The 24,692-nt window shown below is 42.9% G+C and overlaps 1 protein-coding gene across 3 annotated transcripts in view; it reads right to left on the bottom strand.

Moving 5' to 3' along the window:
* Window positions 1–22,115, bottom strand: part of micu3a (mitochondrial calcium uptake family, member 3a) — a 124,586-nt gene extending 102,471 nt beyond the window's left edge. Inside the window, exon 1 of one of the 3 annotated variants that reach the window (XM_055635510.1) lies at window positions 21,783–22,115. In XM_055635510.1, the coding sequence (XP_055491485.1) occupies window positions 21,783–22,064 (282 nt within the window). In that variant the 5' untranslated portion in view covers window positions 22,065–22,115. The remainder of the gene's footprint in view (window positions 1–21,782) is intronic. The other 2 variants (XM_055635525.1, XM_055635518.1) reach the window with 2 other exon arrangements.
* Between the last annotated feature and the right edge of the window lie 2,577 nt (window positions 22,116–24,692).

Below are 24,692 nucleotides of genomic sequence, written 5' to 3' on the forward strand. Positions count from 1 at the left end.
TGTATGGCATTTATTCCTTGGAGAGCAGGAGGCTGAGGGGTGATTTTACAGAGGTGTATAATATCATGATGGAAATAGATAAATGCAGAGTAATTACCATGGGTATGGGAATTAAGAACCCGAAGAGCATAGCTTTAAGATGGGAGGAAAGATTTGATAGATACCCAAGGGTCAACCTTTTCACACAGATATAAGAAACAAGCTCCCAGAGGATGTAGTTGAGGCAGGTACAATACACCATTTAAAAGACATTTGGGCATGATTGATAATAGGCCAAATGCAGGCAAATGGTAGATTTGATGGGACATCTTGTCGAACATGGACAAGTTTGGCCAAAGGGACTATTTTTATGCTATACGACTCCATTAATGCACAAGCATAAAGCCCCAGAGTTTTTGATCAAAACATTATCGCATAACTAATAGTGATGGTCATCATTACAGTGTAGATTAAAGAGAAACTTCCATCAACCATAAGGTCAAAGTAGAAAATGGGAAACGCAGTACGTTAACTTATTGCTTCTGCCGTCTCTCTCCAGAAACGTACCAGAGAAATACATCGAACCTCATGAAGTTTATGATACTTTTATGGTGGAAACCTACTGAACATATCAGAAAAACAGGATATTCATTTGTCTCGTGGAAACTTTAGTGCTTTAATTAATGTCAAACAACCCCCCGAGGCTGAAAATTAACATTTACCAGCGTGAAATTACATTCCTTCAGATTTTAATCATCTCGATCTGAATCATAGAATTGTCATGACAAGAGGAGGTCATTAGTCTCATTGTCTTTTCCAGCTCAAAGAAGTAGAGTCGAATAAGTCCCATTCACCTACTCTTTTCCCAAAGCCCACAATTTATATCTCTTTCTTTTCTTTTAAAATCATCTTATTCGTTTTTTTCAAAAGTAAAAACAAAAGAACAAAAAAGTAATGATAAACATAACAGTGATATTGATACATAGGGATCAGGGTTACATTAATGGCAGGTATAACCTAAATATGAGCCCAGTGTCAAAATACACATTGAATATAGACCTCCCGGTCTATGTAAATATAGTTAAGTGTTTAAAAGAGAACTTATATGTATAAAAACAACAAATCAAAAAGAAAAAAAAAGAAAAAACAGAAAAAAAAACAGTTGGCGAGGGGACAGTTCATGTCGTAAGAAAATGTTGAATAAATCTTCCTCAAGTCCTATAAAATCTAACCAAGGGTTCAACAATGTCACTCCTAATTTTTTCTAAATTTAAACATGATATTGTTTCAGAGTAGCAATGGAGTGTGGTCGAAGGATTGGAATCTTTCCATTTAAATAAAATAGATCTTCTGGCAATTAATGTGGTAAAAGCAATCAGCCGATGGGCGGAACGGGACAAATGAATAGAATCTAACATTGGTAGCCCAAAAATTGCAGTAATAGGGTGAGGTTGTAAATCAATACCTAAAACTACAGAAATAGTATCAACATTTTATTTCCAATATTTTTCCAAAAGTGGGCAGGACCAAAACATATGTCAATGAGGCCACTTCAGAATTATATCCGTCACAGGTAGGATTTATTTGACGATAAAAACGAGCTAACATCTTTTGACATATGAGCTCTGTGAACCACCTTGAATTGTATCAAAGCGTGCCTTGCACACATTGAGGAAGTATTAACTAATTGAAGAATCCTCTCCCATTTCTCTATGAATAAAGACATTTGAAGTTCTTTCCCAGTCATTCTTAATTTTATCAAATGTATCTTTTTTTAATTTCAAACTCAACTCATAAAAAGTCGTTATTAAGCCCATTCTGATAAGGGTTCAAATATAAAAAGTTTCCCAAGATATCGGTTTGATGTGGTAACGGAAAAAAGGGCTGAGTAGCCCTCAAAAAATGTCTAATTTGTAAATATCTAAAAAAATGTGAGTTAGGTAAATTATATTTATAGGAGATTTGTTCAAAATATATCTCAAATATATTTAATGATGCTGCCTCTCAAGACTGAGATTCACAACTCTCTAAAAGAAGATTTTTTTTCTCATCTGATTAAAATGAGCAACTACTTATTCTGAAACTAAAGCCCTTAGTTCTAGATAGTCTAATTTAGAGAAACATTTCCCTCAGCATCTACATTCCATCAGAATGTCACTCACTTCAGTAAGTTCTTCTCTTTTTCTTCTATAGTCCAAAAAGTAAAGACTCAACTTGTTCAATCTTTCCTCGTATATCAACCTCTTCATCCCAGTAAGCCACCTGCGCTGCTGCCAGTATAAACACATTGTTCCTTAAACATGGAGACAAGTATGCTATACTTCAGACGGAAATCACCTGTGCCTTGTAAAATTGCATTAAAACTTCCCTTCTTTCATACTTGAATACTTGCAGTTTGTGCATGCTAACTGTTTTTCATGTCCAAAGACCACAGATCCTTTCCTGCGTCATTTTGCAGAATCAGCTTTTAAATAGTTTGCTCTTTCATTCTTCCATTCAGTTGATAGCATCACATTTTTCCAAATTATCTGCCAACTTCCTGCCCACTCATTTCATCCATTTAAATTTTTTAATCTTTCAAGAGATGTGAGGTTTGCAGACTGTCAGCATTTAATTTCCCATCCCTAATTGTCCTTGAGAAGTCAAGAGTCATGTCAAAAGAGTTTAATTGTCATATGTACTGAAAACGGAATGTTGAAATTCTTACTTGCAGCAGCATAACATGTCTATAAACACAGTACTCAAAGATAACATAATAAATGAAAATAAAGTATCGTTGAGGATGTGTCACCCCAACATTTGATACCTTGTTGGAGAACAATTCCTAGCATCCATCCAGCCAACTGAGACAAAAGCACACTGGATAGCCACCAAGTGGTCACAGGAGTGGATGGCAACCTCATCTCCATTACACAGCTACATTTCTTCACCAGATAAAAGCTGTCCAGGGTCTGACCTCTCCAGAGGAGCATGGGTGAAGCTCAACAGACTTCGTACTTGTTTTAACCATATAACCATTAACAATTACAGCACGGAAACAGGCCATCTCGGCCCTACAAGTCCGTGCCGAACAACTTTTTTCCCTTAGTCCCACCTGCCTGCACTCATACCATAACCCTCCATTCCCTTCTCATCCATATGCCTATCCAATTTATTTTTATATGTTACCAACGAACCTGCCTCCACCACTTCCACTGGAAGCTCATTCCACACCGCTACCACTCTCTGAGTAAAGAAGTTCCCCCTCATGTTACCCCTAAACTTCTGTCCCTTAATTCTGAAGTCATGTCCTCTTGTTTGAATCTTCCCTATTCTCAAAGGGAAAAGCTTGTCCACATCAACTCAGTCTATCCCTCTCATTTTAAAGACCTCTATCAAGTCCCCCCTTAACCTTCTGCGCTCCAGAGAATAAAGACCTAACTTATTCAACCTATCTCTGTAACTTAGTTGTTGAAACCCAGGCAACATTCTAGTAAATCTCCTCTGTACTCTCTCTATTTTGTTGACATCCTTCCTATAATTGGGCGACCAAAACTGTACACCATACTCCAGATTTGGTCTCACCAATGCCTTGTACAATTTTAACATTACATCCCAGCTTCTATACTCAATGCTCTGATTTATAAAGGCTAGCATACCAAAAGCTTTCTTTACCACCCTATCTATATGAGATTCCACCTTCAAGGAACTATGCACGGTTATTCCCAGATCCCTCTGTTCAACTGTATTCTTCAATTCCCTACCATTTACCATGTACGTCCTATTTTGATTTGTCCTGCCAAGGTGTAGCACCTCACATTTATCAGCATTAAACTCCATCTGCCATCTTTCAGCCCATTTTTCCAAATGGCCTAAATCACTCTGTAGACTTTGGAAATCCTCTTCATTATCCACTACACCCCCTATCTTGGTATCATCTGCATACTTACTAATCTAATTTACCACCCCTTCATCCAGATCATTGATGTACATGACAAACAACAAAGGACCCAACACAGATCCCTGAGGCACCCCACTAGTCACCTGCCTCCAACCCGACAAACAGCCATCCACCATTACCCTCTGGCTTCTCCCATTCAGCCACTGTTGAATCCATCTTGCTATTCCGGTATTTATACCCAACAGTTTAACCTTCTTAACCAACCTTCCACGAGGAACCTTGTCAAAGGCCTTACTAAAGTCCATATAGACAACATCCACTGCTTTACCCTCGTCAATTTCCCTAGTAACCTCTTCAAAAAATTCAAGAAGATTAGTCAAACATGACCTTCCAGGCACAAATCCATGTTGACTGTTCCTAATCAGACCCTGTTTATCCAGATGCTTATATATATTATCTCTAAGTATCTTTTCCATTAATTTGCCCACCACTGAAGTCAAACTAACAGGTCTATAATTGCTAGGTTTATTCTTAGAACCCTTTTTAAACAATGGAACATGCGCAGTACGCCAATCCTCGGGGACTATTCCCGTTTCTAATGACATTTGAAATATTTCTGTCATAGCCCCGGCTATTTCTACACTAACTTCCCTATATGTCCTAGGGAATATCCTGTCAGGACCTGGAGACTTATCCACTTTTATATTTTTCAAAAGTGTCAGTACTTCTTTTACTTTGAAACTCATAGTATCCATAGCTACTCTACTCGTTTTCCCTTACCTCACATAATTCAATATCCTTCTCCTTGGTGAATACCGAAGAAAATAAATTGTTCAATATCTCCCCCATCTCTTTTGGCTCTGCAGATAGCTGCCCACTCTGTCTCTCCAATGGACCGATTTTATCCCTCGTTATCCTTTTGCTATTAACATAGCTGTAGAAACCCTTTGGATTTACTTTCACCTTACTTGCCAAAGCAACCTCGTATCTTCTTTTAGCTTTTCTAATTTCTTTCTTAAGATTCTTTTTACGTTCCTTATACTCCTCAAGCACCTCATTTACTTCATGCTGCCTATAATTATTGTAGATCTCCCTCTTTTTCCGAACAAGATGTCCAATTTCCCTTGAAACCCAGGGCTCTTTCCAATTTTTACTGTTTCCTTTCAACCGAACAGGAACATAAAGATTCTGTACTCTTAAAATGTCCCCTTTAAATGTCCTCCATTTCTCTTCTACATCTTTCCCATAAAACAAAATGTCCCAGTTCACTCCTTTTAAATCATCTCGCATCTCATCAAAGTTAGCCTTTCTCCAATCAAAAATCTCAACCCTAGGTCCAGTTCTGACCCTCTCCATAATTATATTGAAACTAATGGTATTGTGATCACTGGACCCGAAGTGCTCCCCAACGCATACCTCCGCCACCTGTCCCGTCTCATTTCCTAACAGGAGGTCCAGCACTGCCCCTCCTCTAGTAGGTACCTCTATGTATTGCTGCAAAAAACTATCCTGCACACATTTTACAAACTCCAAACCATCCAGCCCATTTACAGAATGTGTTTCCCAGTCTATGTGTGGAAAGTTGAAATCTCCCACAATCACTACCTTGTGCTTACTACTAATATCTGCTATCTCCTTACATATTTGCTCTTCCAATTCTCGTTCCCCATTTGGCGGTCTATAATACACCCCTATAAGTGTTGCTACACCTTTCCCACTTCTCAGTTCCACCCAAATAGCCTCCCTAGACGAGCCCTCCAATCTATCCTGCCAAAGCACTGCTGTAATATCTTCCCTGACCAGCAATGCAACACCTCCACCTCTTACCATTTTGGGCGTTTCAATGCCAGCATGTGGAGATGGGGGCTCCGCCAGAGCCCAGCCTGTGAATGCGGAGCACAACAACAGACAGCCAACATCTCTGGGTGCCCGCTCTACCACCCACCAAATGGAGCTCAGGGCCTGGCAGACATTGATGCAGAGACAACAACCTGGCTGCTTAACACCCGGCTTGAGATCTAACTATTCCTTTGGTTTATGTTTCATTCGCAAGAAGAAGAAGAAGTTGGAGAAGATACAGGAGCTTGAAACCTCAATGTCCAAATGCATTCTGAAATCAAAATACACACCTACTATTTCCAATTTAGCCTCCTTGTTTTTTATATTCTCCAAGAACTCCAGCAAATTGGTCAAACATGATTTATCTTTGAAATCTTTGACACCGATTCTGCTCGATTCTTTAGATTTTCTATATACCCTATTACCTCCTTCATAATGGAATTAGCATTTTCCTGGGCAGATGTTGGTTTCCTGCTTTCTGTCGCCTTCCTTTCTTGAATAGTGTCCTTACAATCTTCTGAACAATCCAGGACATTTTGGTAGATTGTAACCAATGCATCCATCATCATTGTATCCCCTTCCTTCAACATCTTAAGATGCAGACCTTCATAACTAAGGAGATTGTCAGCCCATTCAAGTACTTTGGAGATATTTACTCTGTGATAAATATAATTTTTAATCCCTCCCTCTCTATAGCCTTCTGATTATCTCTTGTCAGGATCTTTCTTAGGTTACACCATGAAGAGCAATACAAAGTCATTACAGGTGCACAACCTTTTATCCGGAGTTCCAGAAACCGAAAAGCTCCGAAAACCGGCCATTTTTTCCAGATGTCGTCTGCGCACCAAAGATCGCGTTTGGCGCCAAACTTGACCCAAAACGACCCACGGTCAACCCAGGCCTGTACTACTGTAGCGGCTGCCTCCTCCCTGGAGACGCTTAAACATCTGTAAATCATTGCTTAAATGTTAGTCAGTTAGTTTGGAGGGCTTTTATGTGAAGGGGGGGTGAAGGGGTAAACTTTAATTCTTAGTCCCCTACCTGGTCGGAGAGGCGGGGAGCGGTCAATGCCTTGCCGGGTCGCCGTGCAGTAAGCTCCGCAGCGCTGTGGCCGGTGGGGCTGCGGGCGGTGCGGTTGTAGCTCCGACCCGGCAACTCTACCCCTGGCTGCGAGGCGCTCCAAATCCAGCGCGGCCCGCGGCCGGACGCCCCAGCTCCGCGAATGTCGGGAGTCAGCGGCATCGCAGCGCTGGGATACCAGCGGGGAGCGGGCAATGCCTTACCGGGTCGCCGTGCGGCAAGCTCCGGAGCGCTGTGGCCGCCGACACACAACATCGCGGCGCGTCGCTGGATTTGGAGCCGCGCAGCCAGGGGTAGAGTTGCCGGGGTCGGAGCTCCAACCGGCGCCGCCCGCGGCCGGACGGAGCCCCCAGCTCCGCGGCTCCAAATCCAGCGACGCTCCGCGAATGTTGGGAGTCGGCGGCCACAGCGCTCCGGAGCTTGCCGCACGGCGACCCGGTAAGGCATTGCCCGCTCCCCGCTGGTATCCCAGCGCTGCGACGCCGCCGACTCCCGACATTCCCGGAGCTGGGACGTCCGGCCGCGGGCCGCGCTGGATTTGGAGCGCCTCGCAGCCAGGGGTAGAGTTGCCGGGGTCGGAGCTACAACCGGCGCCGCCCGCGGCCGGACGGAGCCCCCAGCTCCGCGAGGTTGGGAGTCGCCGACCAGGTAGGGGACTAAGAATTAAAGTTTCCCCCTTCACCCCTACTCCACCACCACCACATAAAATCCCTCCAAACTAACTGACTAACATTTATGCAATGATTCTCCCGGTCTCCGGGGAGGAGGCAGCTGCTCCACATTTTTCAAGCCGCCCGCGCTACCTACCTAATCTACGCTAAAAATCTTCCATTCTGAAATCCGAAAATGTCCGAAATCCGACAAGTGTCTGGTCCCAAGGCTTTCGGATAAAAGGTTGTGCACCTGTATTTAGAATATCTGGCATTTCTCAATTTCCCATTAATTCCCTCATCTAATGGACCAATGTTTACTTTATCTTTGTTAATCTTTTTTATGTTATTTTCTAATTTACTCTTGAATTGTTCCCTTATGATTAGTTTTAGTTATTGACTGCTAATCTTTGCAATGTTACATGCCTTTTCTTTCAATATTATAGTACTGTATCCTCAACGTCCTTAATTAGCTACAGATAGTGCATCTTTCTCATGGAACTTTTTCCCCCATCATTAAAATGCCTTTGTTGAAATTTATGAAATATTTCCTTAAATGTTTGCCATTGATCTACTGCCTTACCTTTATTTTTCTTTCTATGGAAACCAATTCCATGCTCATCATTATAATTACCTTTATTTCAATGTTTCAGGTCCACGTTTCACACTTTCAAACTGACTTTGAAATTCTGCCATTTTGTGATTAGTCTTTCCAAGGGAATTCTCTATTAGTAGATTATTCATTACACAGTGATGACAGTTTAAGTCGGATCATCTGTGAAAGCATGTCGCCTCTTACACAAAGCAATATCACTTTATTGGCTTCTTCCATAGAAACCATGAAATGGATCATCAGGCTTTCAACTGTAAAACAAGCCAAAACATCAATGAAATAAAGTCAGCATCCTTCATTTTGACAGCAGGTCGAGAAACATTTACGGTGGAGAAAGGGGGGAGGAATTGTAGATTGATGCAGGGTCTCGACCCAAAACATCAACAATGCCTTCCCTTCCCCACAGAGCCTGCATGATTTCCCCCAGTTGTTTTTGCTCCAGATTCCAGCATCTGCAGTGTCTTATTTCTACAAACAGCAAATCAATATGGTTCTTGTTCCTTTAGTAGAAAATGTAACAATTTTGAACTTTTTAAATATTATTCTGTTCTACCTAATCTAATGCTCAAACATCCACCAGAGGATTAAAATCTCAGTACCCAATAGATTCAAGCAGTATAAGAATCATGTTTCCTGGGGTATGCTGCTATCCCAAGAGTGTGTGCAAATGGTGCTGTTCTATTGGGTGTATGGGGCTCACTGTCACCATTATTTTCCCCCTGGCTTTCCAGAGCAGCAGAACGGCAGCAAAATATCAGCCACGTGCTTGTCTGTCTGTGCGGTGCTTCAAAGGGATGTCACAGAACAATACAAGTACCTACTTATAATCTTACACTGATCAAGTAAAGCATTGGACTATTAGTTCCCCGTCACATGCTATTCACACTCAAAAGCAATACAACCTAAAACCTTCAGAGCACTCCTAACAACTTTCTGAACCTGAGTGACTCAATTTCCTTTCTTGAAAAGAGTTACAAATGCAAAAGTGACCATTTATTCAGAAGGGGATCTTCACGTAAAATACACATTACATAAAAAAAGACTGAATCCTATTTATCTGCATCTTATTGTGTTAATGGGCTTGTAAAGCTGCAGCAAGTAAGAATGTTCAATGTACTGTTCTCAGTACATGAGAAATACATATTTTTGAGTATCTCGTTTATTTAGAGGTTAGTGCTAGCAAGTCCTTTTTAAAGTCTAGCATTCAACATTATAAAAAGCACCACCAAAAATATCACTGATATATTTATTTTCATGTACAACAAAGCACATCTGGCTCCCAAGAAGTCTAAATTTATATTTAAATCTCTACCAACGATAGACTTGTGGAATTTTGGGCATGGACCTCAGTTGTAATGTTTAATGTGATCCCTTTTAATCCAGATGACAAAACATGGTTCAGTTTTTACAGATGTCCTCCAGTCACTATTGTCCACAGCTGGGAAATTACGCACACACCAAAAAAATCACTCAATATGGAGCGAGAGAATGAGAGAGGATACTAGTTTTGCCATTGTTGGATTTTGGAATTTAATATTATGGGAGCTTGATTGTATTTAGCGATGTCCACAAGTGTATCGCACAGATGGCCTATAGTTAATCAAATTACTAATTTACAAGAGATTAGATATGCACTGTTATTTTTGTTCATCTTGAAAGCAAAAATTTGATTTTTACTACTTAAAAGTCTCTCAATACCCACAGTTATTAAATTGGCAATCTTGGTGTCTAATTTACATTATAAAAGGCAGTCTATTAATTAATGGTAATGTATTTGATGATATTTGAGATCCAATTCTGATGTTTAGAAAAAGTGATCCCAGTCTCCAAGGCAAGAAGTTATTTTGTTCACTTTCTTGAAGTCGTGTACAAATTCTTCAAGAATGGGAAACCACACAACCTTGTAACTGTTGAATGGTTCATCCTTAAAGTACAGTCACTCTCACCTCACGTCTGGAATTCAGCTCTTTCTGCATATTTGGCGAAAGGGTCAAATAAGATCTGGAGCCGAGTGATGCTAACAAAACTGAAACTGTGCACTAGCAAGCAAATTATTGTTGATACTTAGCAGTAAATTACACATTGTTGAAAATTCAGAGCAGGTAGATTGGACAATCTTTAACAGATTGGATTTATCCTTTCTGTTGTTTACAGTACAAACTTTGGCATTTAATCAATGGTATACGACTCCAGTTTTATAGTTAGGATATTGCGAAGCTCCAAAATGTTCCTATATCCAAGGCTACAGCCATCTCATGGGATTTATGTTTGGGGTAAATTTTATATGTGTCTCAATTCATATTGCTATATATTGTAATAATGACAAATTAAGATATATTAAAAATGACTAATTGCCTGGCCTATCGCATTGCCAAATGTACATCACCATTTACATTTGACGGAGACTCTTGGGCCATACCACTGCCAAGAAAATCTGCAAGGTTGCTTTGGTAAATGATACTGTCTTCTGCAGAATTACTGACATTGTAGTCATATTAGGCCGATTTGTAATTTAACTGATATTTGATGGTAGTGCCATCATTTATGTGCATTGAGTGCTCAAGTAACTGACTGCTTCAATGCCTAATTGAGTGTATGAACTGTGATACGAACAAAAAGACATTCCATTTCCAATCTTATTTTAGTAGAATGCTTTTGGAATATACAGCTTGCTTATCTTAGTTATATTTAATTGTGCAGAGAAGTATATCCTGTGTGTTTGAAATGGCAGTTAAAATCACAACTTTTAAAATGCTAAATTAGGGAAGAGTTGCATGAAAATCTTGATATGTTTTGTCTTCTGATAATAGTTAATACACTGATCTCGCACTTCAGATTAAAATATCATCATCCCATCGAATTCAGCTATTCCAAAAGTCAAAGAGTATTGCCCTTCAAACTCTGATTGATTGAAAAGGAAAGTAATGGATATGTGATCTGCTCTCAACTATAGACACTGAGATCTGCCTGATGCTGCCTGACCCACAGAGTTGATTCAGCACTTTGTGTCTATCCAAAATCCTCACAGTTGCCTTTTATGGAGTTGTCAAGTGATAAGGTCTGAACTAACAATTTCAAAACCTAACTTCATCTGCTTCCTCCATGAAGTCATTAAATAATATCCAGAACTCAGTAAACATGCAGTCAAAACCTTCTGCCATGCATTCTACTTTCCAGGGCGAAGAGTAAATATTCTGCAATGGCTGCAAATAAAACCAAGTACCAAAACAGACTAAGCTTTGGAAAGATGCTGTGAGGAACTTTGCCCAGCAAGTTTGCATTGGCACAGCAGCCACAGAAATCTCATTTGGATATCATCTTTTTTAATTTTTATTTTTTTAAAGGAAATTATTCAATGTGCACATGTAGAATAATAATAAAAAACATGATCTTGAAATTATTACTTATATTATGTTTTTATAAAATTGTGTAATTATATCTGGAGTTGGAATATGTGACGAATCTAAAGCATTCTCCCTCAATGCAAGCAGAGAAATAGGACTTACATTGCTAAATAATCACGCTCATTTCACGAGGGGTTTCTTTTAAAATATTTATTCATCTGCTTGTTGTTTTCTGTACCAAACGGGGCAAGTTTCATATTATTAAATTTATTTGAATCACTGTTGTGCACTTTCATTTAATTTTAAGCTTACATGCACAAATCAGGCAGCAAACAAAAAGTGTTAAAATCTTAAAAGCAGTCCATATGACTTTAAGAAAGTACTTAATTGGTACTCAGCAGCAAAAAGTGTGAGAACCGCTACATTTTTGATGCTGTATTCTAATATATACAAACATATGAACTGCCAATATAGTGTTCCTCATAGAAAACGTCAGCCTGAAACAAAAAGCTTCAAAAACTTCCTAGGGGGTTTCAAAACATTCTTGTCTGAACTTAAATAAAACATAAAATAAAAAGAAGGACATTCAAATGAACAGAGCAGAGTTTCAGAGAAGCACAGTGGTGCAGCAGTAAAGTTGCTGCCTTACAGCGCTTGCAGCGTCAGAGACCCGGGTTCGATCCCGACTATGGGTGCTGTCTATACGTTCTCCCCATGACCTCGTGGGCTTTCTCCAAGATCTTTAGTTTCCACCCACACTCCAAAGACATACAGGTATGTATGTAAATTGGCTAGGTAAATGTAAAAAATTGTCCCGAGTGTGTGTAGGATAGTGTTAATATGTGGGGATCGCTGGTCGGTGAAGACCCGGTGGGCTGAAGGGCTTATTTTTGCGCTGTATCTCTAAACTAAAACTAAGCAACCAGGTAGTTTTCTGGATTAGAGAAAAAAATGAGAGATAAGGAAGAAAGGGGTAGATCATTTGGACCAATTAACCATATACGTAATTGGCACAGTAATAATGCGCGAACAGCAGTATTAAAAAGTATGCTAATTTATTTTTAATAATGCCTCAACGGTATAAGAGAAATATATACACTGCCAGTTTAGCACATACCTGCCCATCAAAAGACTGTCCAAGCATACCTCATGAGGATAGAAGTGACAGCGTAGTCTTTGTGGGATCCCACCCTCTAGTCATCAGACCCACTTAAGGCCTCAAAACCAATTTTAATACCAAACCCCTACACCTAGATACACTCACATGTGGGATATGTCAGAACATCAGGTTATAACTACCTTGGCACCCTCTAAAACCCGCCAAGAGGCCAAAAATCTCTTCTTCAGAAGTTGACACAAATGTGTCTTTTATTTTATTATGTTTGGCTGCCACTTTAAAATCCAGCATTTAGTTCCAACTCCTAATTGCCTCACAAACCACAGGCAATTTAGTGGCCTATAGCTACTAGTTTATTTCACATCAATTAAGAATCAAACATGTGAGGTGTATATGAAGTCAGCTACAGTGAAGTCACTACAAAATTTAAAGTACTGCTGTAGTGGGTCATGAACTCAATCCTCTGGATTACTACTCCAGTACTTTATTGCTGCACCATCACAATACGGCTACGAAGATCATGTGCACAAATCTCAAACTAGATGACCTTTAACATTGCCTTTGAATTGAACGATCAGAATGATATTAACTGAGCTTTCGTTGGCACATTGATCTGGCCATTGATTAATATGTTTCGACACAATGTTACTTATGTGACTGTTTTTTCAAATACTCCAAGTACAGTTATGGATTTCTATATTCTTTCATATTATGCATTGCTTCTAATAACAATCAACTTAATTAAATAACAGCTTATATGTTTGACACAAATGCTCATAAACACAAGTGTAACTTTCAAAATAAAATACATAGATGTTCATCATTCCTTCATAGACACTAATCCTCAGCATTACAGGTTTGTACACAATTAATATGCATTTCTAATTTTCCTGGAAAAACATTCTAGTATTTTGAAGTGATGAATAAGTACGTTTATCATTCAGAATGTTTAACATTTTATGAATGGAATTAATGAGAAACAAAACCGAAAAAAAACTATTTTTATACTGTTTCAATTTCCCAGTGGACTCCATTTTCATGTGCAATGGACTACGTCTGACCAGCTTTATAACTCTTATGGTGTGCATTATTAACATATTAGAATATTTCCAATATTGCATGAAATATACATAAACAACAAATTTTTCTATCACTATCGCCACACTCCATTCCAATATCCAAAAATCTTAGGGCTAAAGGGATATATGGGGGAAAAAACAGGAACAGGGTACTGATTTTAGATGATCAGCCATGATCATATTGAATGGCGGTGCTGGCTCGAAGGGCCAAATGGCCTTCTCCTGCACTAATTTTCTATGAATGAACTCAATGATGATTCGGCACGGTGGTACAGCAGCGGACCTGCTGCCTTGCAGCGCTAAAGACTCAGGTTCGATCCTGTCTATGGGCGCTGTCTGTAGAGTTTGTACATTCTCACTGTGACCTACGTGGGTTTTCTCAGGGATCTCCAGTTTCCTCTCACACTCCATGACGTACATATTTGTACATTAATTGGCTTCGGCAAAATTGTATATTGGCCCTAGTGAGTGTAGGATAGCGTTAGTGTGTGGGGATCGCTGGTCAGCACGGACTCGGTGGGCCAAAGTGTCTGTTTCCGTGCTGTATCTCTAAACTAAGCAAAGCCTCACAGTGTACAGAATTCCAGATTTAGCACTCTCTGCGTGAAGAAATGTCTCCCATCTCTCAACTAAATGGCCTTCGTGTTATTCTGACATCATGACGCCTCCCTTTAGATTCCTCAGCCAAAGAAAACATCCTCTATGCATCCACCCTATCCAGTCCTGTAAAAATGTAGTTACTTTCAATTAGATTACTTCCTCATTTTTCAAATCTAGATTGTTATATGTACCAAAAACAGAACCATAAACATAAACAGCATAACTGTCCTGTAAACACAGATCAGTAAAGACATTTTTTAGATGTCTTTCACCTGTCTTCAATAGGATGGTGAAGAAGGAAGTATTGGAACAAGATACATCAAAAGTTGATAATAAGGAGATATGAACAAAGTTGGTTAAATTTATCCATAGGTGTCTATAATAAGAAGCATCAAAGAATTTTGATCTACAGTGCCCTCCATAATGTTTCAGACAAAGACCCATCATTTATTTGCTTCTGTACTCTATAATTTGAGATTTGTAATATAAAAAAAATCACATACGGTTAAAGTGCATATTGTCAGCTATTAATAAAGGCCATTTTTATACTTTAGATTCACCATGTAGAAATTACAGCAGTGTTTATACACAGTCCCCCCTCCCATTTCAGGGCACCATAATGTTTGAGATACAGCAATGTCATGTAAATGAAAGTAGTCATGTTTAGTATTTGTTGCATATCCTTTGCATGCAATGACTGCTTGAAGTCTGCAATTCATGGATATCACCAGTTGCTGGGTGTCTTCTCTGGGGAAGCTCTGCCAAGCCTGTATTGCAGCCATCTTTACCTTATGCTTGTTTTGGGGGCTAGTCCCGTTTCCTCTTCAGCATATAAAAGATATGCTCAAGTGGGTTCAGATCGGGTGATTGACATATTGACTTGGCCACTCAAGAATTGATCATTTTTTAGCTTTGAAAAACTCCTTTGTTGCTTTAGCAGTCTGTTTGGCATTTGTTCAAACTTGAGCAGATAGGATGTGCCTATAGAATTCATTATGCTGCTTCCATCAGCAGTTGTATCATTAATGAAGATGTGAGCTAGTACCTTCAGCAACCATACATGCCCAGGCCATAACACCCCCACCTTAGATGAGGTGGTATGCTTTGGATCTTGGGCAGTTCCTTCTCTCCTCTATACTTTGCCCTTGCCATCACTCTGATATGTTAATCTTCATCTCATCTGTCCACATGACCTTTTTCCAAGGTCTTTTAAGTACTTCTTGGCAAACTGTATCCTAGCCATCCTATTTTTGCAGCTAACCAGTGGTTTGCATCTTGCAGCGTAGCCTCTGTATTTCTGTTCATGAATTCTTCTGCAGACAGTGGTCATTGACAAATCCACACCCGACTCCTGAAGAGTTTCTGATCTGTCGGACAGGTGTTTGGGGATTTCTCTTTATTATAGAGAGAATTCTACTGTCATCAGCTATGAAGGTCTTCCTTGGCCTGCCAATCCCTTTGCGAGTAGTAGCTCACCAGTGCTCTCTTTCTTCTTAATGATGCTCCAAACAGTTGATTTTGGTAAGCCTAAGGTTTGGATGATGTCTCTAACAGTTTTATTCTTGTTTCTCAGTCTCATAATGGCTTCTTTGACTTTCATTGGCACAACTGTGGTCCTCATGTTGATAAACAGCAATAAAAGTTGCCAAAGGTGATAGAAAGACTGGAGGAAAGACTGGATGCTGAGAGCTCTCTTATACCTGCATTAAGGAGGCATTTAAACACACCTGAGCAATTACAAACACCTGTGAAGCGGTGTCCCAAACATTATGGTGCCCTGAAATGGGGGGGGGGGGGGGGGGGGGGGGGGGGGATTATTTATAAACACAGCTGTAATTTCTACATGGTGAAACTAAACTGTATAAAAATACCCATGCATAAAATCTGACAATGTGCACTTTAACCACGTGATTTTTTTTTCTATTATAAATCTCAAATTGTGGAGTACAGAGGCAAATAAATAAATTATGGGTCTTTGTCCCAAACATTATGGAGGGCACTGTAAGTACATGGGACTGACCGTAATAATTAAATGCAATGACAATAATCTTTGGGGGTGCATGGACATAAGTCATTGGAAGTGGCATGGCAGGTAAGAAAAGGCACGCTGAATTTGAGCTTTATCAATATGGACACAGAATATCAAGGAAATGTGGATGCTGGTGTAAATAAAAAGACACAGTGATGGTCAGGCAGCATCTCTGGATGACATGCATGAGCAATGTGGGGGGGGGGGGGGTGAAGTGAAGCTGGAAGAAAAGTGGGGGCGGGACGAAGCCTGGCAAATGTTGGGTGGGTTCAGGTAAAGGGGAGGGGGACAAGGAGGGGGTTGATTAGGTTGGATAAAGGGCAGAGATGAAAAGAAATATAAAGAGATAATGATAGAACAGGTGCAAATTGTGAAGCTAGATGAAATAATACAGGTGGATGTGGACGGAGGCAGTGGAAAGGTGAGAAATCCAGTCTGGATCCAGTTTGGGCATAAGGGAGAGAGAGGGGACAAAGTAAGGTGGAGGAGGGGGAGGGGGGCATGGCAGAATAATAGGTCAGTTTACAGGAGAGATAGAACAGCTGGTTGTGGTGCTGCAACAAACTCTCGCTCAATATCAACAAGATCAAGGAACTAATCTTATCCCTCGCCCCCACCCCCTCCCATCCCTTGCTGCTGTGGATACAGCCCTCACCCATGTCTTCTGAGTCCTGCAGTTCTGCTCTCACTACCTCTCTCCCAGGTTAAACAAGTGTAGAGTATCCTTGGACCTCACATTTTTTCCCCCACCAGCTCCACATCTAACATATCATTCTCTGACATTGCCGCTACCTTCAACGTGATCCCACCACCTGTCGCATCCCCAACCTTGTCCAGTGCATTAGGTCCTTCGGATGTGGCCTCCTTTACATTGGAAAGAGCAAGCATAGCCTGGGCGACCATTTCACTGAACACGTGCTCTGCCTGCCAAACCCCATGGCTGCCAACCATTTTAACTTCCCTTCCCATTTCCATAGTCTTTTTTCTCCTTGGCCTCCTCCATTGCTAGAACGAAGCCACATGCAAATTGGAATAACTGCACCTTAGTTGAATTACAACCCAACCATTTGAACACTGAATTCTCCAATTTCAAAGAAATTCCTCCCTATCACCCAATCCCTCCCTGGTGCACTCCCATTTCTCCCACTGTATGATCATTGCCCACCATTTCAGTAACTTGCACTCCCCCCATCCCCACCCCACACCCCCCTGTACACATTTTTTTTTGAATCTGATATTTTCTCTAGTCTCCTCTTTCCTCTTCCATTCATATCTCACCTCTAAGTTTACATTTCACTCCTTTCCTTATCTGGCACCCTTTTGTCTACTTTTCATGAATAGTCTTCATCACTTACTCTACCCATCTGTCAAGATTAGAACGGGCGACAAAAGGTGATGGGGAGAAAGCAGGAAAAAGGGATTAGGAGGCAGAGATCAGCCATGATTGAATGGCAGAGTAGACTCGATGGGCCAAATGGCCTAATTCTACTCCTATAACTTGTGAATCAACCCTCTCATAAAAACATAGAAAAATAGGTGCAGGATTAGGCCATTAGGCCCTTCAAGCCAGCACTGCCATTCAATGTGATCATGGCTGATCATCTAAAATCAGTACCCCGTTCCTGCTTTTTCCCCATATCCCTTGATTCCTTTAGCCCTAAGAGCTAAATCTAACTCTCTCTTGAAAACATCCAGTGAATTGACCTCCAATGCCATCTGGGGCAAAGAATTCCACAGATTCACAACTCGCTGGGTGATGATGTTTTTCCTCATCTGGGTTCTAAATGGCCTACCACTTATTCTTAAACTGTGACCCCTGGTTCTGGACTCCCCCGGCACTGGGAACATTTTTTCTGCATCTAGCCTGTCCAATCCTTTAAGAATTGTATATGTTTCTATAAGATCCCCTCATTGAGACCCAAATTGCACAGAATGCTCCAGGTGTAGTCTCACCAGGGCCCTGTACAAATCCCCTCGCAATTAAGGCCAACATGCCATTAGCTTTCTTCACTGCCTGCTGTACCTGCATGCTTAATTTCAGTGACTGATGTACAAGCACACCTATGTTTGTTGCACCTCCCCATTGTGCCTTCCCCCAGTGGGAACCATTGTGGGGGGATGTTTTTATGTTTATTGTTAAATTTCTTTAATGTTGTGTCTAATCTTTATCTGTGTGCTGCATGGCAAGACAAATTTCACTACACCAATTGGTGTATGTGACAATAAATGTCCTTTGTCCTTTTCCTAATCTGACACCATTCAGATAATAATCTGCCTTCCTGTTCCTGCTACCAAAGTGGACAATCTCACATTTATCAACATTATACTGCATCTGCCAACTCACCCAACCTATCCAAGTCACCCTGCAGCCTCATAGCACCCTCATCACAGCTCACACTGCCACCCAGCTTTGTGTCACCTGCAAATTTGGAGATGTCACGTTTAATTCCCTCAACTAAATTGTAAATATATATTGTAAATGACTGAGGTCCCAGCTCACCTAGTCACTGCACCATATGATATAAAAGGGCATATACTAGCATGGATAGCAGCTTGACCAGATGTCAGAAGGCAAAGAGTGGCAATAAAGGGTTTTTTTTCTGGTTGGCTGCCAGTGACTAGCGGAGTTCCGCAGGGTTCGGTGCTGGGATGCTACTCTTCACGTTGTATATTCATTGTTTGGATGAGGGGATTGAAGGCTTTGTAGCCAAGTTTGCAGATGATATGAAAATAGGAGAAGGGGCACCGGTAGTGTAGAGAAAGCAGGGACTCTGCAGAAGGACTTGGACAGGTTGGGAGAGTGGGCAGATAAATGGCAGATGGAATATAGTGTAGCAAAATGTGTAGTAATGCATTTTGGTAATAGGAATAAAGGCATAGACTTTTTTCTAAATGGGGAGGGAATCCAGAAATCAGAGGTGCAAAGGGGAGTGCTGGTGCAGGATTCCCAAAAAGTTAATCTGCAAATCAAACCGGTAGGAAAGAAGGCAAATGCAATGCTAGCATTTATTTCAAGGGGGATCAATACTAAAACAGGGATGTAATACTGAGTGACTAAAATGTGCTGGTCAGGCCACATTTGGAGTAAGGTGAGCAATTTTGGGCACCATATCTGAGGAAGGTTGTGCTGGCTCTGGAGAGGGTCCAGAGGAGGTTTACAAGAATGATCCCAGGAATGAGTGGGTTAACATATGATGAGCATTTGATGACACTGGGCCTGTACTCGCTGGAGTCTAAAAGAATGAGGGGGCACCTCATTGAAACGTACTGAATAGTGACAGGCTTGAAAGAGTGGATGTGGAGAGGATGTTTCCACTAGTGGGAGAGTCCAGGATATGGTCATTGCCTTAAGAATTAAAGGATGTTCCTTTAGAAAGAAGGTGAGGAGGCATTTCTTTCTTCAGAGGGTGGTGAATCTGTGGAATTTTATGCCACAGAAAGCTGTGGATGCTATGTCAATGGATATTTTTAAGGCAGGCATAGATAGATTCTTGATTAGTATGGGTGTCAAGGGTTATGAACAGAAGGCAGGAGAATGGGGTTTGAAGGGAGACATTGATTGATTAGTGGCGGTTACACAAAAAAGCTGGAGAAACTCAGCGGGTGCAGCAGCATCCATGGAGCGAAGGAAACAGGCAACGTTTCGGGCCGAAACCCTTCTTCAGACTGATCAGATTGATTAGTGGCGTTTGTCAAGGGGCTGAATGGCCTAATTCAGCTCCTATCACTTATGACCTGTACCCTCCTATCAGGATTGCCAGGATTTGCCTCATCCCCACTTTTTCAGCTTATCCCCTTCCACTCCATCAGTCTGAAGAGGGGTCCGACCCAAAATGTCACCTGTCCATTCATTCCAAATATGCTGCCTGACCCGTTGTGTTCCTCTGGTACTTTGTGTTTTGCTCAAAATTCTAGCGTGCAGTTTCTTATGTTTCCAAGAGATGGATCGCTGACTTCAGAAAGTTGAATTTGGGAGACCACTAGCAGTTTTCATTGCTGGAACGGCAGAGGAGAGAGTTATCATTTTCAAATTCCTGGGCTTTAACATCTCAGACAACTGTACAGGGTACGTGGAAACGCGAAGACTTTCATTGTACCTACATGAACATATACCAAAACCTAGAGGAGGAGCCATCTTGGGGAACGGCTGCTAGCCGTTTTAATTCGCTTTTAAAAAAAAAAGTTTTTAGTGAATCCTGTTTTTTGTCCGTTGGAGATATGGACTTTTTAATGTGGGGGGTAGGGGTTAATTTTACTTCTAGGTCCCTACCTGGTCGGTGAGGCAGCTTTTTCTCCGGGCTGCCCGTCGACCCGTCCTCGTGGCCTACCTGTGGGCTTGGAGCACCGTTTCCTGGCGGGGACCGCCCAGCACCTCGGCCTCGGTGGCGGCAAAGCGCTGGAGCGCTATCGCGTAGCGGAGCGGGCGATGCCTTGCCTGGGTCGCTGCGCTGGATCGACGCGCTGGAGCTCTGGTGAGCTGAGACTGCCATGTTCAACACCTCCGGGCTGCGGAGCGGAGTGGGCGGCGCCAACTTCAACATCGGGAGCCTGGCAGCTCCAAACCGGCGCGGCCTTGTCGGCTTCGGAAGCCGCGGTCTCCAGCTAGATAGCGGCCGTTCCAGGTGGCCCAGCCGCTGAGAGGACTCTCCCGACGCCGGGGCAAGACCACCCGGTGAGAACGGCCAGGAACATCGGGCCTCAGTAGAGGCAATTGCGGTGGGCTCAATAAGCCTGACTTTGGGGTGAACTTGGGATAGGGACTGGACATTGTGCCTTCCCCCACAGTGGTGTCCATTGTGGGGGGGATGATTTTTTGTCTGTAAGGTAATCCTGTTAGTCTTTGTCCAAGATGGCTGCCGTGAAGGGAGAGTGGACGCTGGCGCGCTTTAGCTGCCGCTGCTCTCTCTTCACATTGTGTTTTTGATTTTTGTGTTTGGACTGAATTCTGTTTTTAATTTGTGTTTCTATGATGTCTTTATTATTTATTTTATTCTGATTATATGTTTATATTCCTGTTAACCTATGTAAGGTGTCCTTGAGATGTCTGAAAGGTGCCCAATAAATAAAATTTATTATTATTATTATTATTAAAAACCTGACTATCTCCCTCTAAGAGTTTGGAAATCTGTTCTAATAGCCCCTTCTGCGGTTTGGGATCATTTTATGTTGGATAAATGCCCTGAAAATAGGTAATGTTTTTTTTTCAGTTAGTGGTACTGCATAGCTACTGCCAGATCAGCTGAGCACAGTGTATCCCAGAGATACTAGAGGAGCTTAGTGCATCCTAGGTTCTCCGTGGGTAGGTCAGGACAGGATCACTGGGAGGCGTTTGCAACGAATGGTGCAGCATCCCAAGGACATATACCGGTGCAAAAAAAAGACCAGTCTTGTGAAGAGAGATAGCTGAATATTATGCACCAAAGATCAATGAAATGATTGCGAGTAATCTTCTATTTGCACTGTGATGCATTGGTCTGGTGACAGGTGGCTGTTGGAAGCGTAGCGGGCTCTCGATCTGCCGACCCGCATCCCACTCACACGCTGACCCTGCACACACCGTTGCGGCTCCTACCTTGGCCTTTCCCTTGGCTTTCACCACCGGCAGCGGCACATCAGCGGAGGGCAGAGCCCACCTCCTGCTCCCAGCCTCCGTCTCCGCATCGTAGCAGTACCAGGAGGCGGTGGCCGCCGCCGCGCCGCACGCCACCCCCACCCAGAGCCCTCGCCTCCCAGCCGCAGCCGGCATCGGTATCGGTATCAGCATCGGCCGCCACTCGCCCCCTGGCTGCGGGCCGGGACGTCCAGGGCCGGGGCACCAGCGCTGTAGCGACGACAGTCTCCTCAAGGCGGCCATTGTTGCTGCGGGACCGTTAATGAGCGGCCGCGTCTCGAGCCAAGCAGCGCAGCCCCGCCCATAGATCCTATAGCGGAGCGAGATGGGCTACTGCTGCTAAACGCAATGGGCTGACGTGTAGTAGCTATGGAGCGGATCCTGGGCATTTCCCCCGCCCATTTTAGTAACCTGAGCCTACCTGAGCCTACCTGACTCGCACTGTAATCAATGTTGCGGGGCAACAGTTTGTGTGGGTTAGATTCATAAATCTGTCAGTTCAAACTTCTTGTCAAGAATAAAATTTGACTCTGGTAATTGTCTTTTTTTAATGATTTTTAAATCATTTCTTTTTAAATGGCTCACAAGCCGTGTTTGAGTTGATTTTGTAGTAACCGGAACCGACCCGACTCACAGGGTAATTGACATTGCGGGGGAAATTTGTGTGTGTGATATAGGGTTAGATTCATAATTCTGTTAATTCTTGTTAAAGAATAAAATGTTTATAAACACACATACATGAAAATTATATAAATGTATATAATCATATAACACACACAATTATATTTCTTCTGATCCAATGATGAACTTTATTTCAGACTAGACAAGGGACATTAAATAAGAAACATTGTAAATAAGAAACATTGTAAACCTCCCCGCAACTTCACACACACTAGGCCTTATCTCCCCCCCCCCCCCCCCCCCCCCCCCGCACTCCCTCGCCTGCCCCCACACTACAATGTCTCCCCCTCTCCCCGCTGCCCCGCACTCCCTCTCCCGCTGCCCGGACCTCACACTCCCTCTCCCCGCTGCCCCGGACCTCACACTCCCTCTCCCGCTGCCCCAGGCCGCGCACTCCCTCTCCCCGCTGTGGATCCAATCTTTGGCCGGAAGCGAGATGGCTGAGCAAGATGGCGGAACAAGATGGCGGGAGCTGGTTGCTAAAATGAGTCATAAAATCACCCATGAATCCGCCCATGAGCGAATTACACTTTTGCGTGAGAGTAACCCATCTTGCTCTGCTATAGGATCTTTGGCCCCGCCCACCCAGCCGGCACAACCAGGGGCGGTGTTGACCTCTCTTGGACCCACAATACCTCTACTCTGATCAAGAAGGCTCATCAGCGTCTCTTCTTCCTGAGGAGACTGAAGAAGGTCCATCTGTCTCCTCAGATCCTGGTGAACTTCTACCGCTGCACCATCGAGAGCATCCTTACCAATTGCATCACAGTATGGTATGGCAACTGCTCTGTCTCCGACCGGAAGGCATTGCAGAGGGTGGTGAAAATTGCCCAACGCATCACCGGTTCCACGCTCCCCTCCATTGAGTCTGTCCAAAGCAAGCGCTGTCTGCGGAGGGCGCTCAGCATCGCCAAGGACTGCTCTCACCCCAACCATGGACTGTTTACAACCATCCGGGGCGCTACAGGTCTCTCCATTGCCGAACCAGCAGGTCGAGGAACAAGCTTCGTGCTTAGGGCTGTCACTCTACTCAAACAACGTACCTCGGTGACTGCCAATCACCACCCCCCCCCCCCGGGACACTTATTTAATTTTTTTAATTCAAATCGTTTGCTATGTCGCTCTTCAAGGGAGATGCTAAATGCATTTCGTTATCTCTGTACTGTACACTGACAATGACAATGACCATACAATGACAAAATTGAATCTGAATCTGAATCTGAATCTGAATCTGAATTAACCATTAAGCAGACTAAGCACATGCTTAGGGCACCAGGGCCAAAGGGGGCACCACAAAGTTGGGAAAAGGGTGAAAAGAAAAAAAAACCAAATGAAGATTTGTAAAAAAAAAAAATTGATAAAACTAGTGCAAATTGATCATAATGTTCTGTTTCTTGATCATGGTCCACCCTAGGGTTATCTTCCAAGGTGCACCACAAGGTCAACAACTAAAATGGACTGGGTCAGTGTGGAAAGGAGGGGGGCACCAAGATTGGTCAGTGCTTAAGGCACCAGTGAGCCTTAATCCGCCCCTGGGCACAACACGTCACAACACGCCCCGTCCACCCGGCACAACACGTCACAACACGCCCCGCCCACCCGGCACAACACAACACAACACGTCACAACACGCCCCCCCGGCCCACACCGGCACAACACAACACGCCCCACCCACCCGGCACAACACAACACAAGCCGCTGCTGCTGCTGCTGCGGACCGTTAGCGAGCGGTCGCGTCTCGAGCAAAGCAGCGCAGCCCCGCCCACCCAGCCGGCACAACACGTCACAACATGACACAACACGACACAAACACGACACAACACGCCCCGCCCACCCGGCACAATACGACACGACACAACCCAACACGCGCCGCTGTTGCTGCTGCTGCCTCTCGCGAGACAGGCGGGCGGGGCATGTGCAGCCTGGGCAAAGATGTATCACTAGTATCCAAAGACTCTATAGGATCTTTGCTAGTATCTAGCAAAGATCCTATAGGATCTTTGGTATCTAGGGTGCGACTCGCAGTGCAGACCAAATATACTAGAGTGCAGATCACAGTGGTCAACCCCGTGTAGCCGTCTGTATGGATCCAAGACCGTTTGCAATTGAATCGCGACATAGTGCAAGCTGTGGACCAAAGATCCATATAAGATCTTTGCTGTGGACCCAAGTGGTGAACCCCGTGTAGCC

Source organism: Leucoraja erinacea, chromosome 1 (assembly GCF_028641065.1).
Source record: "Leucoraja erinacea ecotype New England chromosome 1, Leri_hhj_1, whole genome shotgun sequence".
Taxonomy (NCBI): Eukaryota; Metazoa; Chordata; class Chondrichthyes; order Rajiformes; family Rajidae; genus Leucoraja; species Leucoraja erinaceus.